Source organism: Lytechinus pictus, chromosome 8, assembly GCF_037042905.1.
Source record: "Lytechinus pictus isolate F3 Inbred chromosome 8, Lp3.0, whole genome shotgun sequence".
NCBI lineage: Eukaryota > Metazoa > Echinodermata > Echinoidea > Temnopleuroida > Toxopneustidae > Lytechinus > Lytechinus pictus.
The window spans coordinates 2,369,750-2,389,109 of NC_087252.1; the positions used below are offsets into that span (position 1 = coordinate 2,369,750).

The 19,360-nt window shown below is 37.1% G+C and overlaps 1 protein-coding gene across 1 annotated transcript in view; it reads left to right on the forward strand.

Moving 5' to 3' along the window:
• LOC129267347 (short transient receptor potential channel 4-like) overlaps positions 1–19,360 on the forward strand; it is a 37,959-nt gene that overhangs the window by 2,167 nt on the left and 16,432 nt on the right. Inside the window, exon 2 of the mRNA XM_064103229.1 lies at positions 16,675–16,790. Within this exon, the coding sequence (XP_063959299.1) occupies positions 16,675–16,790 (116 nt within the window). The remainder of the gene's footprint in view (positions 1–16,674; positions 16,791–19,360) is intronic.

The window sequence follows — 19,360 nt, forward strand, 5'->3', positions numbered from 1 at the left end:
CCTGCAGACTAGCAGCAGGGAAGAGAGAGAGAGAGAGAGGAGGGGGTTTGGGTTAGTGTATTCTGAACAATGTCCCCTTCAAATATTATAAATATTATAAAATAATTTTTTTTTGAATGTGTTGCTGCCGTCTTATTTAATTCGCTCTCTTGTGATATACAAAAATGCACGTCCCTTTGTGAATTAAAAAAAACCCTGTAAATCATTAAGATTCTGGCTGCCAAGCATGTAATTACACTGAATAACTTGATGTAATGATTCCATCATGATACTTGTTGATTCACTCTATATGTATAATGTATCCTGTTTTACTTAATTTGTTGTTACATACTTAAAATTGCTATGATCATGATGATGTTGAGTTATTTGTTAAACTGCAGGGCGCCTTTGGGAAAACAGTTTTGCATAACTGTACAGGCCTACCATGCGGTATAAAATAAAGAAAACAAATAAATAAATAAACAAACAAATGAATAAATACATAAATATACAGTTTCCACAAATTTCTCCAAAAAGTGTGCATGAAAGTTAATGAAATTCTTCAACATTACTTTAGAAAATGGCAAAGCTTTCCCGTAACTAGCTACGGACCACTTTTTCAGGTTTCTTCGATTTTTTTTACACTGCTTGTCTCCCCTGTAAGAAACCTGCTTACGAGCATGTGATTTTCGTAATTTATCGTGAGTGAGGGATGACTAAGATGTACAGGGTTTCCACAGCTAACAGATCCCTAAGCGCGAATCCTAAATTTCTCCGAAATTTAGTGGCATATCCTGGAATCTTGAAATTGGTTTTGACCAAACTTTGTTGCAAGCCTGAAATGTGCCCTATGGCCAGAATCTAGGGCGTATATGGGAATAAGGACAAATTGATTATTCGAGCGCAAATTGATTTCGAGCAACAACAAAAATTAGCTACATAATGAAGCAAATGATTACATAAATATCACATAAATTTGAAATTATTCCATTCAAATAGCATGTACTCCTTGATTATTTGGGTAAAATTAATGAAAATAAAACGAGTATTACACCAACTGCTTATGAGACGAAATGGTCATACTAGATCAACTGGTGATTAGACGAAGTGATGATTAGACCAAGTGGTTATAGGAGCAAATGGTTGTTAAACGAAATGTTGATGGACGGAATTGCATTAAACTAAATGAAGGTAGACCATGAGGTGAGTAGACGAATTGGCAGTGTTACCATTTGGTGTCACTTTTTCGAAATGAAAAAAAAAGTACTAGTATTGCCTATTAATAAAATGATATATATAAAACCCAACTTTATAAGGTTCTAATCCTGGTTGAATAATAAAAAAAAATTATGTTTCTCAATATCAAAATACCTTTCTGCTTTCAAACTTGGTTGTTTATCATTCGTCTTTACTTTGTTGATGAAAAAACGAGAATAATGATAATAAAAAAGAAAATTATGAATACGTGATTGCATAGATTACGGTGGAATGAATTGAAGTTATGTGTTTATGAGCGCGATATAGGTGTAAAGGTAACCAGCATTTCTTTGACATAAAACGTTGAATGATTCAGTCATTTTTTAGACCAACATTTTTATTAAACCCTTTTTCACGGGTATTGATAAATGAATTTTGAATGATAATTTTCCAGCCCCTACACTCTACAAAGTAAAATCTTAACTCAACAATTAAAAGGTTGGGGAGAGACAACATATTATCAAAAATGTTATATCCGACCTGACACAAACTTTAAGCTGAATCCAACAAGTTAAGTATTGGTCGAACCATTTAAAGTTGTAAATGCAGCATCTAGAAAAGGCTGACACTCCTCCAATCTTTCAATTATTAATTTTTTAGAGTGTAGCATCGACAAACCGTTTTATTGCTTCAGTCCCATTATCATGACCCCTTCTTATTACATAATATTATCACTTTGCTAGATCATTAACTCATTAATTGTTTAGATATTCCCTCCATAAATGTTTATGAGAGTTTCATTATTATGCATAATCATTACAACCACTAGCACATTATGAAAATATAAAATGGAATGCTCTAAAAGGCGCAGAGTGGGATGTAATAAATGAGAAGGTATTAACAATGAAAATAATATCGGCAAGTTATCAACAGAAATGACGGGCTTTGATACGTGATACCACATCGGAGTGAATAGACCAGTTCGTAGTTACTTCATGGACTATTTTGGTCAAATTACCTTTGATTTATTTCATTATTATAGGCAGATTTCAAAGCAAAATATTACGTAATCATGCCTTATACATTATACTATTATGCATATTATAGCATGTACAATGTACCTGACAAACTGAAATACCAGTCGTTCGTGGACGCATTGTTTTTTTGTGGATGTAAAAGATAAACACAGTTCAAAATAATATATGAATAATCAAGACATCAAAGTACGCACTTATCTCATTAAATTTTAAACAACCATGTGCCACTTTGGTACCAATGAACTTCCTCTGATCATGCGCAAATCTTGTGATCATACGCAGAGTGGACACTGGAACTATGCACTGGCTTATTGACACTCCAACCTCAATTGAAAGCAAATGAAAATGAATTATAATGATTCAAAACCGAAATTCGAGATTGTATATTTGTTTATATATACACGTTTATTTTTAGGACGTATCCTTCAGCATTGATATGAATGATTGAATATCACAGCAGTAATAAAGGATTACTTTTATGATATTGGGTTTTCTTAGGGCCTTTTCACACGTGGATCTTGAATCATCATTGTATTGATGATTGCAATTCGTATGTACAATCATCGGACCTTTCACACGCTCACTCGAAAAATGTGATTTGAATTGAATTCCCGAGCGAATGTGGATATGCCCTTGATGACTTGTCAATCAAAGCACTGCATCGACGATGAGAGCATGGCAATTGTATTATCTCCGGAAGTGCTTGAAAGGACACGCAATCTCCGCCCCCAAAAGATGTTTTGGCGGTCAATCCTTTAACACTTAAAATTCGTACCGTAATTTGAGTGAAACTTAACTGGAATTCACCTCCGGAGTAGAATTTGAATTCGTGATTGTGATTAGCGTTTGTGATTCCAGTTTCGTTTCACATGTGCTAAAATTCGTCATTAGCCTTATTTTTCACTGGAATCATCTTTCAAATTACGATTTTTTTTTCCGTGTGAAAGGACGGTTAGGATATTGCAATAAATAATTATCCCATGTACAATAATTTTGTAAACTCTAACCATAAAGGTAAATAATTGGAGAGTTTTTCTTCAGATTGATTATTTGTTTATTGATTGGTTTAGTCATATGCTTGTTTACTTATTATACAGTATATACATATTTCTTTGGAAGTAAATAAAATTGGGTATACTAGGATATTGAAGACCGACTGAATTCAAAACCCTTCTCACACCTAATCTTCTCTGCGTATAATACCTTGATGCGTTTAACATTAAGGTATTGTACACCTTTCGGAACAAACACGTCTCTCATGAACGCCCCGAAAACCTGTTTTTCCTTTGTTACGTATTTGCGAATAGTACCACGAGGACAAGGTCAAATTCTTTTTTTTTTTAAAGATATTTCCGAGTGAGGATAGACTGAGGCCACCGTCTTTCCAGTCCGTTCCTTTTATTTATCAACTGGCCAGTGATTTGTAAAAAACACCTTTTTTCAAACAAAACTGTTTTATTTTGGTACCGCCGATTATTGAAATCAATAGAGGTATTTTTCTCTCTAGCACTTTAACATGTATATTGGCCCATTTTCCCAATTATCACCAATCCCTATCGCTGTTATCATGATTTCCGTCTATATTAGTTTCTAATGTGATCATGATATGCAGTGATGGTGTATAAATACATGTATGATATGGCCCTAACATACTAAAAGAATATTCTACAACATGTCAGCTCGTTACATGATCATTTTACAAGAAATGATGTAAAGGATACATTGAGAAAGCCTAAATTTAGGACAGATACGTACAAACACAGCCCTTTTACAGTATAGAACCAACTTGAAAGTTCTATTTATATGTCATCTACTTTTTATCTTTTTAGTTTTAAATACAATCTAAAATCTATGGTATCTGCAGATGAGGTGTAAAATAATTCCAAGGATATATAATTATGCATATGTAAATCTAATTTTTTGTACATGGTACAATGTCTATATATCATTTTTCAGCGGTCTCTTGATCAATCAAAGTGTAGTGAAAAAAATGAAATATTAAATAGAAATCGTTGATCAGTGTTGACTGGTAATCCTTCTCCCACTTTTGATATTTGGTAATTTCTCTTTCAATCTAATTCATTGTTAGGTTATGTTCTACCTTCAAAATCTAAATTCACAAATTTGATTCAAATTGTCAAAGTTGATTATCAAATGAACATAAGTCCCAAGGATACCAATGATTTTCTTATAACATGTTTGCATACATGTTGTGCCTGTACAAATTATATACTACTATTATGCATTATATCTTGTTTGTCCCTTGCCTATTATTATCAATAATTATATTTGTTGCTCTTTTTTGCTAACAGGGCCACATGGAAGACCATCAAGTTGGTGATATGTGCCACCCTGTGAAAATATCACAAATAAATACGTGAATAGATAAATGAATGAACAAATGAATACATGAATAAACAAATAAATAAATCATTATTTCTGCTGTTGATATGACCAAAGTAGGTCCATGATATTACTCTGTCAAATAACTATTTTTGTTTTATTATCGTTATCACCATTCTTGGTATGTACAACTAGGAGTTTAGAAATTAGAGGTAGGCTTCATATTGCCGCCAGCTTTTGATCACACACTACCATGATATAAGTCATGACTATTAGATAACTCTAACTTTAAATCAGCCAAGGGGAGGGGGTGGAATCGTCTTCTCTAATTTGATCATTCTAAAGGTTTGACGTCATGGAAGCATTTCATTCACTTAAAGAAACACTTGCTGTCGTGGAAGCGTCGTGGTGTAGCGGTTCTGACTCTCGCCTTGTAATCTGAGGAACGCGTGTTCGAATCCCTGGCCTAGCGTCAATCCCCAATTTTCCATTCTCCACCCATGTGTTAAATGGGTACCTGGTAGGATGCGAAAGCCTATGTAGTATGCCTAGCAATAGAGTCTTGGAACTCTTGTTGGAATGCTCCCTAGGGAGTATAGAAGTGCATACATCAGAAGCGGATCTAGAGGGGGGGTTGGGGGGGTTGCAACCCCCCCCCAAAAAAAAATCCGGGGACCATTTTTTTTAATCTTATCTTTTTTTCTAAACTTGTAATTTTATTTTATTCTATTTCTATGTATTTATTTCATTTATTATTGTTATTATTATTATTATTATTATTATTATTTCTTTTTGGGGGAGGGGGGGGGGGGGTGGGCGAACAAATGTCACATCCCAGAGTCATAGTTCAGGGATTTGTACAGAAACATCCAAGGCGTCTCTTCTGCCAGTCCATCATATTTGACTGAGATTTGCCAGTGAGTATCAGTGACAAGCTGTTCATAATAAAAGTATTAGGCTAACAGTGCTTATTCCAAGGTCCCCAATTCTTTGTATCTGTGTTGTTAACTGGCCTTACATTGCAGGAAAATGCAACTTAATTTTACAAATTTTCATGGGGGTTAATTTGGCAACGACCTCTATACCAAAAAGAGTGGTGTTTTAGATGCAAGAAAACGCCATTTTCACACACAGATTTTCAAAAATTTTCCCTACTGTGGGAGGGGGGACACCCCGGGGGGGGGGGGGGGCACTCAGTATATAATGCATAGTGGGTATGTGCCGCGGAGGGGACCCCCATTTTTACACTCAAATTTCCGTTCCGAGGCATAGCATTTTTGTCTTATTGAGAAAAAGAACAAAGATTGCCGCTCCAAAGCATAGCATTTTCTTCTTCTCGAGAAAAAAGAAAAAAAAAATCCGCTCCAGGGCTTCGCATATTTTCCGGTACGCCGTTCCGGTCGCAATTTTGGTGAAAAGCGGCCGCAGCTCGCTGTCCGACCATCGCCTCTGTGCTAGCGCGCCCGTCAGTCGTGCCGCCGGGCTAGCTGCATGCACGTTCCATAGGGATGCATACGCACTCGCACGCAGGCGACCCGTTCCAAGGACCCCCGTTTTCACAAACATTTGTAGTTCCAGAGGCGTCGATCCTGGGGGGGCAGGGGGGGGGCGATCGCCCCACCAATGAAAATATTGGGGGGGCAAACATACCATTTTGCCCCCCCCCCAATAATTCCGGATACACCAAAAAAAAAAAAGATTGTAATGTTCAGCAAGCGAGATTGAGATACACAACTCGTTCTTTATTTAAAATCGTGCTCAAAATGTCCGCTTTTCAGATTGGAATATAAAAAATTTTAGCTCGCGCTTCGCGCTCGCATCATTTCTGTAGCAAAAACCCATATTTTCATGATGAAATAGGTGAATGTAAATGTCCCATTTTCAGTTTTAAGCTTAAAAAGAACTCCTGCTCCGATTGGCAATCATATTTTCTTGGATATATATCTTGTTCTTTATCAAAAACTTCCATTAAACTGTCATTTTTTTTCAGATCGAAATATCAAAATTTTCAGCTCGCGCTTCGAGCTCGCATCTATTCTTATTTTATATACCAATCTTAATCATTAGTACCAAATATGCTTAGAATATCAAGCTTTCAGGTCAGAATATAAAGAAATTTCAGCTCACTCTCGGCACTCGTACTATCTGTGTAGTGAGATATGTATCCTCCTCATGAGTTACAAACAGCCCGAAACAAGCACGCTTTTCCTGTCAGTATGCTAAAAAAAATCAGCTCGCGCTTCGCGCTCGCATTAATTTGTTGGTGAGATACGTGTCTTTGTCTCATGAGTCATATATATGTGTGTGTGTGTGTGTGTGCGTGTGTGTGTGTGGGGTGTGGATGGGTGTCTTATACGATCAAGCGCCTTTGAAACGTTAATGATTTTGCCCCCCCAATCTGAAAAATGGATCGACGCCCCTGGTAGTTCCGAAGCCCGTTCCGAGGACCCTCCTTTTTACAATTCGCCCGCTCCAAGGCCCCCGTTTTTTGTCTCGCCCGCGGCACACCCCTACCACTTTTTTGGTCGAGTGCCCCCCCTCCCACACCCTCCCCCCTCGCTCGCTCCTTGGACTCGGTCGCTACGCTCCCTCGCATACCACCCCAACCCCCCCCTTTATAAAAAGCTGGATCCGCCCCTGTACATTGTATGCGGGCATGCCAGGATCCGATGACCGGGGTAATAATATATCTGTACAGCGCTTAGAGACGTCTTTATACGACGCTATATAAATGCGGAATATTAAGAGTTTTTGCAGGCAAATGTTGGCAGTGGTGGGGATAGGGATGAAAGCCAGACGGCATTTTTTAGGGTGCCGCAGCCCCTGCGCTTCCTGTTCGTTATCACAGATTCATCGTAAATACTGACATGGCGCCACTCCTCAAAAACTTTATTGTTTTTGTTTGATAGAGCTAAGTGTATTGCATACGCCGGAGATATGTCAGATTCATTTTGGAATGGGGCACGCTTAAGTATATACCTTTCAAGTAATACATCATTCAAATTTAAGGCCCTTAACCTTTTCAACACGTAATATATATATATATATCTATACATACATATATATATATATATATATATATATATATATCTATACATACACATATATATATATATATATATTATGAGATGAGACCGCTACAAACGGTATATACATTAAGCAACAGGAATTAAGTTTGACTTTGAATGCATGGACCTTTTCACACGATAGTTTCCTCTGCTCTGCTACTTAATTGGAGTTGCTATCATCGCTAAGTCCTTGAGCATGCTCCGTGATAAATCTATGTGATTTTCTCACATGAATTTTTTTAATACTCCTGCTCATGAGTGAAAACAAACCAGAGAGATAGAGCGAGATGCACACATAGATAGAGTGAAAGAGAGAGAGAGGGGGAGGGGGGACAGGGAGAGATAGACACTACCGTACCTACGTGGGGGGGGGGGTGCAGGGGGGGCAGTCTGCCCCCCTGACGAGCCACAACCCATGCAAAGGACGTATCCCTGCCCCCTGACGAGCTTGAAAGACCTTTTTTGCCCCCCCCCCCCCTTGACGAGCTTGAAGACTTTTTTTTTTTGCTTGTCAAATTTTTTTCTGGTACAAAATCCTTTATTTGTGATTGAAGACCTTTTATTTGGCGGACGGTTTTGCCCCCCCCCCCCCCCTGTGGAAAATCCTAGGTACGCCACTGGAGAGAGAGAAAGGGACATGTGCATATATATGCACATGTACATGTAGAGAGAGAGGAAGGCGATGAGCGGTGTTCCTATTTTCAATAATATATTTTACTGCACATTACAAAGGCAGTGATGTCTGTTTATGAGTTCAGTGGTTCTTGTATACCACTATGTAATATTTTCCCCTTTTTATTAAAAAAACACCTTTTTTATACTGTGCTATAATGCTTATATATAGAACACAATAATACGAATTTTCTACGGGCCCCTGCCTTCCATTCTTTCCCTGTGTGTGTCTCGCCGTTCAACTATCAGACGATTGACAATGATGCACTATGATGAAGGCATGCGTTATAGATTTTTCTATTATTGATATGTTTGCATTTGTTATGTGCACCCAAAGTATCATTGACAAAATTTGTCAGGTTTTTAAGTGCGTTTAGGTGAATCGAGCAAAGCAAATCACACCAAAAAAACACATAGGTATAGTTTGAGATATATTTTCTACCCTTCTCCCAAAAGTTTTCAAACGCTTTTTAAAATAATGTCGCTCTCTGGAAACATATTTTCCCTTCTATATTATAAATTCGAAATACAGAATAGAAAATATCCCACCGATCGCCCCATGGGTCTGCATTACGGTATTTAGAACTCATGATCTACTCGGCTACCATAATATCTGTCAGTTTTTAAGTTGTGTTATTGTTATTTCTTTTATTTTTTGTGGGGGGTTCTGTAGCCACTTCGGTTAATTTGAGTTCAATTAAGTTTATTTGTCATTTCACTTTTTCTGTTTAATTATTTTATATGATAAACGCTACGATTCGCCGCCGCCATCGTCGTCAACTTCCATTCCTCCCTATATTTTTATATACGATGGTTTTGGGAAGTTAGGTGTTACACACTCTCTCACGAGTCGGTAGTTTACCATTTTCGATTATTGCTTATTAGAGTGGAAGTCTAGCAAACAAACACTCTATTCAAGGATCTCGCATCAGATTGGGATTTTGTTAAATGTTTCGGTTTTTAATGTTTAAAGATGCAGGGTCTATTACAGGGAAATCAATTGAAAGTTGAAGGGAAGGACTAAAATGAAACGTGTGGATTCGTACGAAAGAGCTCTGTCCTCGTACCATTATGGAGCAAGGTTAGTCGATGGGTAAATACTGTGCGTTATTTGGATCTTGCGTAACATGAAATGGTTTTATTTTTTTTTTTTAATATCCCTTTCTAAACAGATGTTTAAACGTGTCATTTACTTGATGGTGATGGAGAGATTTTCTTTCCCGTCGACTTATAACCCATCATATATCGACTTGGCGAGATTTTGTTATTTTCCAAAGTCCACTTGTTAAAGTTGATTGTCGACATGGCATGCATGGCGAGATACGTTATCATGCAAGTCGAATTGTGAATGTTATTCTAATATCATCGCTTTTGTCGAAAAACATGACAAGGTGAGCTACGTATAGGCCGATATATCTTGCTTAGCTGCCTTTCATGATACGATGATTGTAAACATTAGTCATGAGAAGGTAAATTATTCCTTTTCACCATGTTTACCTCATTTTAACCACTTTCCTCATTCCCACACGTTAGAAACCACTTGGGTTATATATATACTATATAGCTCGGTTGACACTTTCACGCATCGTGGATCCCGCATAGTTTGCGCATGGGCACGCACTCATGCGGGCCAATGCGCGAACTATGCGTGCCAGCTTGCGGATAGGTACACGATGCGCAAACATGTCGTGAACGTGTCGGGACATTAATGCGTGAACTGATATAGCCAAGTCGTGCCATAAAGTGTCCCGCACTGGCACGCATCAATGCGGGGCAATGCTGGCACCACAATCATGACAATGTGTGCAAGTGTCAACTGGGCATATTTAAAGTGAATATATATTAGTGTGATAATGTGATTAATTCCCCTGTCCTTTTCATGAGGGACCTATTAAAATGACTTATCAAAATACCACCATATGACATTACAATTTCAGGGGCGTCGCACGGGGGGGGGGGGGGGGGGCCACTTCCATTGACGAGTGGATACCATGCGCGACCACGGGGTCTCGAAAAGCACCCTAAACACGTATTTTCCATGTTCTGAAAATGCACCCCTTAACAAGTATTGGCGTCTGAAACCCTACCCTTAACAAGTATTGGAAACAAAACAATACTCTTATTGGCAAGTATTCCCTGAAATGAACCCGTAAACAAGTATATTTTATTGTTGTGTCACGGTCCGTCAGTCGTCGTTTTTACCTAATTTACACACCATTTGGTTTAGTAAGGTCCCACCTTCCTCACCTCGCGCAAATCGGGACTCTAAACACGTAGTGTTGGGGCAAAAAGGACATCCTTTATACAACATTTTAATTTTGTTTTATCATCCCCGCAAATGTGACCCTAAACACGTAGCTTTCCTAGCGAAATAGATACCCTTTTTTCATTATTTTTTGTGTTTTTGACACCCTTATCACGTTACGTACGTAACGTGCCCTATCTTGAAAAAGACATCATTTTTACGTGTTTTCTTGGTCGCGCATGGTATCCACTCGTCAATGTAAGTGCCCCCCCCCCCCCCCGGGGGGCGTCGATCCATGGTTCGAAAAAGGGAGGAAGGCAAAAGAGGGAAAAAAGTTCAATATTTTCTGCGCGCGGATCGCGTCGAATATTTATTTGACAGTTTTGCATGTTAACTTTGCCGGGTTTAATTATAGTGGTTTCCAATGATTTTATATGCATTACAAATTATTATCACTTTCTCATGCTGTCAAAATTATTGGGGAGATTTAAGTTATTTTTTTCCGCCATAACTAAATCTTTGGATACATTTTATTCTCTGATTTGATATCATAATTGAGATATATTTTCATTATAATGTTCTGAATATTTGATACATCAATTACACATCATTCATATTCTAGTGATCTTTTTTTCTAGTGATCTATATTTCTAGTGATCTATCAAGATGTTGATCGATTAAGTAAGGGTAAATTCTTCACTATTGAATTCTAGTTTGTACTGACATTTCTTCAAAAGCAGAATGGGGTTCTCTTCAGTGGCGTACCTAAGATTTTCCACAGGGAAGGCAAAACCGTCCGCCAAAAAAATTGACAAGCAAAAAAAAAAAAAAAAAGGTCTTCAATCACAAATAAAGGATTTTTTTACCAGAAAAAAAATGTGACAAGCAAAAAAAAAAAAAAAAAGGTCTTCAAGCTCGTCAGGGGGGCAAAAAAGGTATTTCAAGCTCATCAGGGGGGCAGGGATACGTACTTTGCATGGGTTGTGGCTCGTCAGGGGGGCAGACTGCCCCCCCCCCCCTCGTAGGTACGCTAGTGGTTCTCTTATTTGTTGATCAAGATATCTTACCTTGCTAGCAGGCATTTCATTAAAGTTACTGATTTCTAAGAACCATTATTGTATTTTGTTTGGGTACCATAGGTTGAGGGACAGATGTAGATGACTCTTTCATAGTAGTATAATGGTATTGTTACAATCCAGCGCAAGACTTCCCAGATGAAAAGACACTCTCTCCATAATACCTCAGTCACATTTGCTCTACGGCGGCCATAGGGTCAGTCGAAAACAGCCGTTTTGTTTATTCTTATTCAAACCACCTACATGGAGCTGGTACAAAAATGTTAAAAAGGCTGTTTTCCTCTCGCCGTACGGCCACCGCGCCGTAGAACAAATGTGACTGAGGTATATTGTTCAGTGAAGAAATCTAAACTATATTTGATCCAACGACCTTACAATGGTTAGAAGCACTGGCATTACAATGTGGCATTGATAGGGGGGGGGTCTGAAAGTAGTGCAACCACAAATATGGACCCCCCCCCCCCCCCGTTTGTGACTAAACGTGTTCAAACGCTTGCTTGTATGATAAACAAAATGCACAGGCAAATGAATCAACCTGCTAAAACAATATTTGCAAAAATTGTATTATTTTTCAACCAACTACAAAGTGGATGCTATTTTATGCCAGTTGACATAATAATAATAACGCGCCTCGGAATAGAATATTTCTAGATAGATGGCGCTATATAAATGCCTCTTATAATAATTATTATCATTATTATTATTAATATGACTATTTTTGTCCAAGGAGTGTATGGATTTACTTCTGTTTGTTCACCGGCAATTCTATACTGCAGTGTTTAGTTTCTACAAATGCCGTTATCGGCAATAATACGTCAACTTCATTCAAGAACTAACCGCCCTTTCACACGGTAAAAAAAATGTATTTTGAATGACGATTCCAGTGAATAATTAGGCTAATGACAAATTTTTAGCACGTGTGAAACCAACCTCCAAACTAGAACATGATTAGAATCACAAACGCCTGCTATCATCACTAATGATGATTCAAGATTCACGTGTGACAAGGACCTTAACCCTAAAAGGACCGGGCTATTTGAGATGTATTGAGGACTGGGGGGGGGGGGGGCAAGATGGTCCCCCATCTGATCTCGGCCGCCGTTCGCGCGAACGCGCCGAAATTTGGCACGCACATTCTTCAACACATAAACTACAAGCCAGTATTAAAAAAATATCTGAAAATAATCATTTTGTATTATTATTAATAAAATATGCAAATTTATTAATGAAAAATATTATTTGCATATTTAACACCCTATTTCACTTCAAATTTTCTCTTTTTTTTTGCAGATGTCATCTTTGTAATCTAATGTAAAGGTTTCCACGAAAAAAAAAATGCGAAAGCCAATATTTCCTTATGTATTTCTTGGTTTTTAGAATTTCTTATGTATTTCCTTGTTTTTTCATCTCTTGTTTTTCATTGTTTTTATCAATGGAAATTATTACAGACCATTTAACAACTAAATTAAACCCTAAATTAATTAAGCAGACCAATTAGAACGAAAAATAATCACCATTTTATGAATTTCACCTCCCGGAGACTTTGTACACAAAATATAAAAATGAGCCATTTTCGGCATGACATTGCCTCGTAAAAAGTCATGTGACGTCGTGATGGCATACCCGTTTGTCGTGATTTTGGTCTCTAAAGTTGCGCAAGACTTCAAAAAAAAGTCAAAAGGTTCCAAGAAAGCAATCAAGGCGCCCCGGCCGAGCGGTGGCAAGAAAAGGCACAGGAAAAGGGAATCTACATCTACAAGGTCCTCAAGCAGGTTCACCCCGATATTGATGAATTAAAATATAGTAGTGACAGGTCATCAGGACATGTCATCAGAGGTCATGCAAAGGTCACGACGCGCACGTCAAAATTTCGAAATTCCCCAAATCAACCGTGGTCAAATTTGAGTACGTTTCAGACCATTTTGAGCATGTCAAGAATTTGTGGAATAAACCACATACTATAACAGACCAACCTACACCATACCAAACACCACTCCACACCAGAACACACCCTCACACCACACATCTATAAATGTTTGTTATGTAATGAAAAATGTGTCATATGAATGATATGAAGACAGAAGAAACTAATGAATCAAATCAAATTGTGCTATTACACACATCGGTGTTGGAAGAACACAATACATTGGTCTCAATGTGGCAAAGTCTCTGTAAACTTTGTAAACCTTTTGCGTTTCGGAAATATCGCGCGAAGCGTCGAGGAGGGGGTGGGGCAATGCCCCCCCCCCCCAGTCCTTTTAGGGTTAATGACATCTTCTGCACATCTTTTTACTAGAAAGATGATGATATGGTATCGAAGGCTTACGTGCTTGATATATCAGGCATGATGAATGATGAACAAAAGTGCTAACTAATTAAGAAAAAGGATTAGTTATGCATCAAACAAACATAACCAATAAAAAATACTTGTTTAGACATGTAATGAACAAAGGATGATACCAGTTTATGAATAATTATATATGAAATTTCATATAAAATAGTTAAAAAACTTTTTTTTCATGTCGCTTTTCTGTCAGCTCTAATTGCCAAATAATATATAATGTTAAAGTGTTAACAAACGAATGCATGCTAGTGGGACTTGATAATAAATTCAGTTTAACTCATATCCCACTAGATCCCGTCACGCCCTTTGCACTCAATGCTTTGCATATTTCGAGCTAATAAGAACCATGATAAACTAAACTCACTGCCTTTTAACGTTATAACCATTATATTCAGTTCAATTATACGGACAAAGCTTGGAAATGAAAAACACAAATTTTCCCTTTTTTCGGAGGGGGGGGGGGGCAAAGTTTTCCAGGATCCATTCAGAAAAGCGGAGTGTTTATGAGAGAGGCTAACGCGTGTTCTCTGATGCGAATTGAACCGAAAATCAGTAGAGATGGAAACGTTGCGGAAACCCATTCCACTTTGCGTGATTAAAGCAATTTATACAGGTAATATCTGTTCGTCATTATCATTATTAGGTTGAAAACAGCACCCTTTGTGTACAACCATCACGCTTCATTTACACGTACTAACGACTGACCTGCCCCCATTTAATAATAATTGTAATTTTGTTCCCCTTTTTATTTTTACTTCTATCTCGTATATTACGAATTATAAGATGAAAGTCAGATTGAGGTGTACAATAAATGCGAGCAACATTGTACCCGTTGTTATACAACCGTTATCTTACGTTTATGTATACCGACCTATATATCATGAACCCCCCGTTAAAATATTTTTTTTTCACTTCTATCTCATTAATCATGGTTTATAGGTGAGGTATCAGATAATAATTACACTACCGTCAGTTTCGTTGGTGTAAACAAATGAATCGTATATTTTAAAGATGCCCCTTTAGGAATATTTTGGCTCTTTATTTTTTCAATTTCACTTTTTTCTCAATCTCATTTGTCAAGGTGTATCGGTTTGGTGTCAGCTCCTGGTGTACAGATGAATGTGACCTAGGTGATACCCGTAATATACAACGACCATGCCTCATTTACACAAACTGATGAACTAATATAATAAACCTGCAGTGGCCGAATAAAAAAGCCCCCCCCCCCTCCCCCCAAAAAAAAAAAAAAATAAAAAAAAATGAGGGGGCCTAATAAGGCGTATCTAGTAAAATTTACAATTCAATTGTGAGAACACACTCTGAACACTCCTACAGCCGAGATGTACATGTAAAACTGTATTCATGCTATTAATATTGAGTATTTCACAGTGTGAATAATTTACTGACATAGACCGCTATGTGAACACACTGGAGAGGAATCCACTGTGAAGACATTGTGAAACACCGTGTTCTGTGAAAAAGAAAAGTCATGCGTGACGTTATACAAATAGCTTCATGAAATCCTCCTCATATTCGGAGATAAATGACCAAGTTACCAAGGGCCTTTTCACAGGTGAATCTTGAATCTTCATTGAATGATGATTGCTGTTGTAATCGTGACTGTGATTACAGTTCGTGATTCTTATCATGTTTTAGTTTTGTTTCACACGTGCAAAATATTCGTCATAAGCCTTATTTTTCTCTGGAATCATCATTGAAATTACGATTTTTTTTTACCGTGTAAAAGTTAGCCTACAAAGTCACGCGAAATAGCGCACATATCAGCAATAAATCAAATTAGAAAAAAAAATGTAATTGAAAGACTGATGGGAGATTGCAGAACAGAGAAGACTTTAAAAAGAGACAGTTAAAATGCGTAATATATTGTTGATACGAATGATCATTCTTGCATAACATTGTATGCAATGAATCCCATTTAATGCGTGTACTTGAGTAGGATTCTATTCAAAACCGGACGTTATATACCTATCTGTCCTAAGCACTCATACATGTCATATTCAATGTAACAGCCTACCATTTTTATTTGTTTATTTATTTATTTTTATTTATTTTAATTTTATTTATGTATTTATTTATCTATTCATATATCTATCTATTTATTATTTATTTATTTATTTATTTATATTTCTACCTATTTCTTATGTATTTATTTATATATTTGTTTATTTACTAATTTTTCTTTTCCTTATTAATATTGTTATCATCATCACTATCATCACCACTATCATTATCATTATTATTACTATTGATGATAGACTTTATATTCGTACAATGCAGTAATACCCTTCTTCTGAAGTACAGTAGGTCATTGTTACCCTTGCAATAAATCCATGGCAAGTAAATAAGAAAATTGTTTTAATCATGTTCCCAGACTGTCATCAATGCTTTGAGTGTCAAGTGTGCTGAAGAATTGCATCGCTACAGTTACATATTCGAGTCACACTTTGCTACCCATCGTTAAACAACTTTGAACCTATTTCCAAGGGATATTTTTTTTCAAAGGACACGAATGAGAAAATGGCAAAGTCTGTTCTTTGCAGTTTATGCGTCAAATGTACGCCAAATGAGGCCAATAAGTGGGCTTAAAGGTTTGTAATTTCACAAGACATACACGGGAGTCGTTTTACGTTCGCCATTGTTTTGTTTATCTTTCAAATTGATAAAATGTATGTTATGATTGTTTTTCCTGCAGTTATCCTCAATGAATTATTACTAATTGATGCGCACGTTGGTGACGCCCTCTTGCGGGCGGCAGAGACGGAGTTCGAACACGCTGTCAAGTGCATCCTCGATTATGCGACGAAAAAGGTCAGTCTTTTTGCTGCATAATGGTCTCCTCCCTACTACCCCTCCCCCACATATCAGGGTCGGGTTTCGAACGTAGGGCGGGGGCTGAGCCGATAGCGTGTGGGAGGCCTGACCATGTAACAAATCACAATAACTTATATTCTTACACTGTAAAAACGCTGTTTAAAATTTTATTGTTTAATTTTTTTTAAACGAGTTGTCTAAAAAAGATTAAACAACTTGTTGTTAGAGTGGCAGGCTTTAACCCTAATAATACTGGGGGCTGATTCAGCCCACCCCCCCTGGAAATTTTTCGCAAAATTTTTGACCGCGTCCCTCGCTTACTTTTTACTTTCAAGTCTCGCACAACTTTTGAGACCTAAATTGCGACCCCCGGGTACGCAGTTTCTAAATTACGCAACTTTTCATAAGTGTATGCAGACGCAAAATTGCTCAAAAACGTGAATTCGTGTACAAATCCAATGCAAATAGTGTTTTTAGTCGAAATTCATAAATGTATCATTTATTTTTTCTTTTTACTGAAAAAAATCTATTAATTTCATTTTGTCTATGGTCATAATAAAGTCCCCAGCAATTTCCATTGAAAAAAAACAATAAAAAACAAAAAGTCAAAAAAACTAAGAGATACATAGGAAATTTAAAAAACAATAAAATACGTAAACAAATGAATGTGATGTTGAAACTTTTTCGAAGTACAACAATTCTTGTAAAGAGACTGTGAACCAAAAAATAGAATTTTAGGGGCATCATTTACTTAATTAGAGCAACGCACGATCGATGGCCGAGATCATAAGGGGGGGGCTGAATGAGCCCCCCCCCCCCCCCCCCCGTCTTCTTATGCGTCGAAATAGCCCAGTCTATTTAGGGTTAAACAACGTGCTATTTTATTTTTACTGTTAAATGCTTTTTGTTTGTATAGTGTATTGAAGAATCGGTGTGTTTGTGTGTGTGTGGGGGGGGGGGTGAAGCCTCCCTATCCCTTGCTCCTTTTCATCTTAATATTTTATATATATGTTCATAACCAATATATGCATCACGCTTTCAACCTTTTCGTTCATTCCTCCTTTAAACAACTAGTTTTCTTTGAATGCCAATAATCAATCAAGTATTAATCTTTTTGGTGCTCATACTTCTCCAAATACTTTTACAAGCAGTCTTTGTAATTACTTACCAATAAGCTTATTTTCTGCAAGGCCCTCCTTTTTCAAAACACGAAATGCATGCCATGTGAATATTATTCATGCTTCAATGAGACAATTGTATTCTGTAATACCTCACGTTCCAGTTCTGAATGCAGATTACAACTGGATGTTTTATTATTTTGCTTAAGTATCGCGCGTCGCAACTCACTGTTTGATTAAAAGAGATGCAACGGTGAATAAAAGGTGATTATCAAAAAAAATTGTTTAAAAAAGCATATTTTTGTCGTTTGTGGTGATCTTCCAAGGTCGCATGTATTCGATATTATTGTCTACGCTCTTTGCTTTGGAAGAGAAATATCATGGATTTGAAGTCGAATAATCGTGTTAGTTCTGGAGGTTGCACATGTAGCATCAATGCTTCACCCAGAAACATGATAAGAGTTTTCCCTTTTTAAAGTAGCAAGACAATGTGACATGATTGATGAATCGCTAGCAATGAGCAGATCATTTTCAAGGACATTTTCTTCATAAACACCAATATTTCAATCACTTTTAAATTCAGGAAATAACCATCAATACCTCTATGGTATGTGGTATGATTGCAATCTGAACTCTAGCAATAACGAAAAATTTATGCAGCCCGTGTGGATGCCCTCGCCCCTCCAACTTCCTCACCATATCGGTTACCAATCGAATTAAAAAAAGTAATGGTTAGTTTCTCACAGTATGCTTCTTCTGCCCCAGAGTATAAACGTATTTTGTTGATGACATTTCATCCTCCCCAACGTTTAAGATCTTCTGATTCCAAATTTGCTCGCTGTTCCAAAGGCTAAGAAATCGTTGAAAATAGAAAATAGATATTTACTTTGTACATTCTGGGCCTTCCCTGTGAAATCGATTGCCACATCATATTCTGATATTCCTCATTTCAATGTTTCAAAATTGCTCTCAGCATTCATCTGTTTGAGATTGCCGTCCGATAGTTTTCATTCATCGTTTATTTTTTAGTATCCAATGTATCCTTATATGTATACTATAATAATAATATAGGGTATTTATATTGCGCACATATCCACCTTGTAATTAGGTGCTCAAGGCGCTCCTATATTACCCGGCTAAGCTAGGCGTTCATAGCGCACACAGCTTTTTAAGGAATTACTTCCTTATTATCACTGTTTCGCCGTTTCAAGTCAAGTTATAGGTCGCATTCAAAGTTCAAAATCCATGATTTCGAATTCAGGGTAAAGTTCCATAAATAACAAAGTTTATTTTCAACAAATAGGAATACCTCTACATTAATATCAATATCACAACAATAGTCTCATGAAGAGCAATGTATGATTTCCGAATCAGTACGTTTCTGATACAATACAATTATTTTTTCTACTATGCACTATGTGACAATGAGGGGTTGTTTATGTATCACAA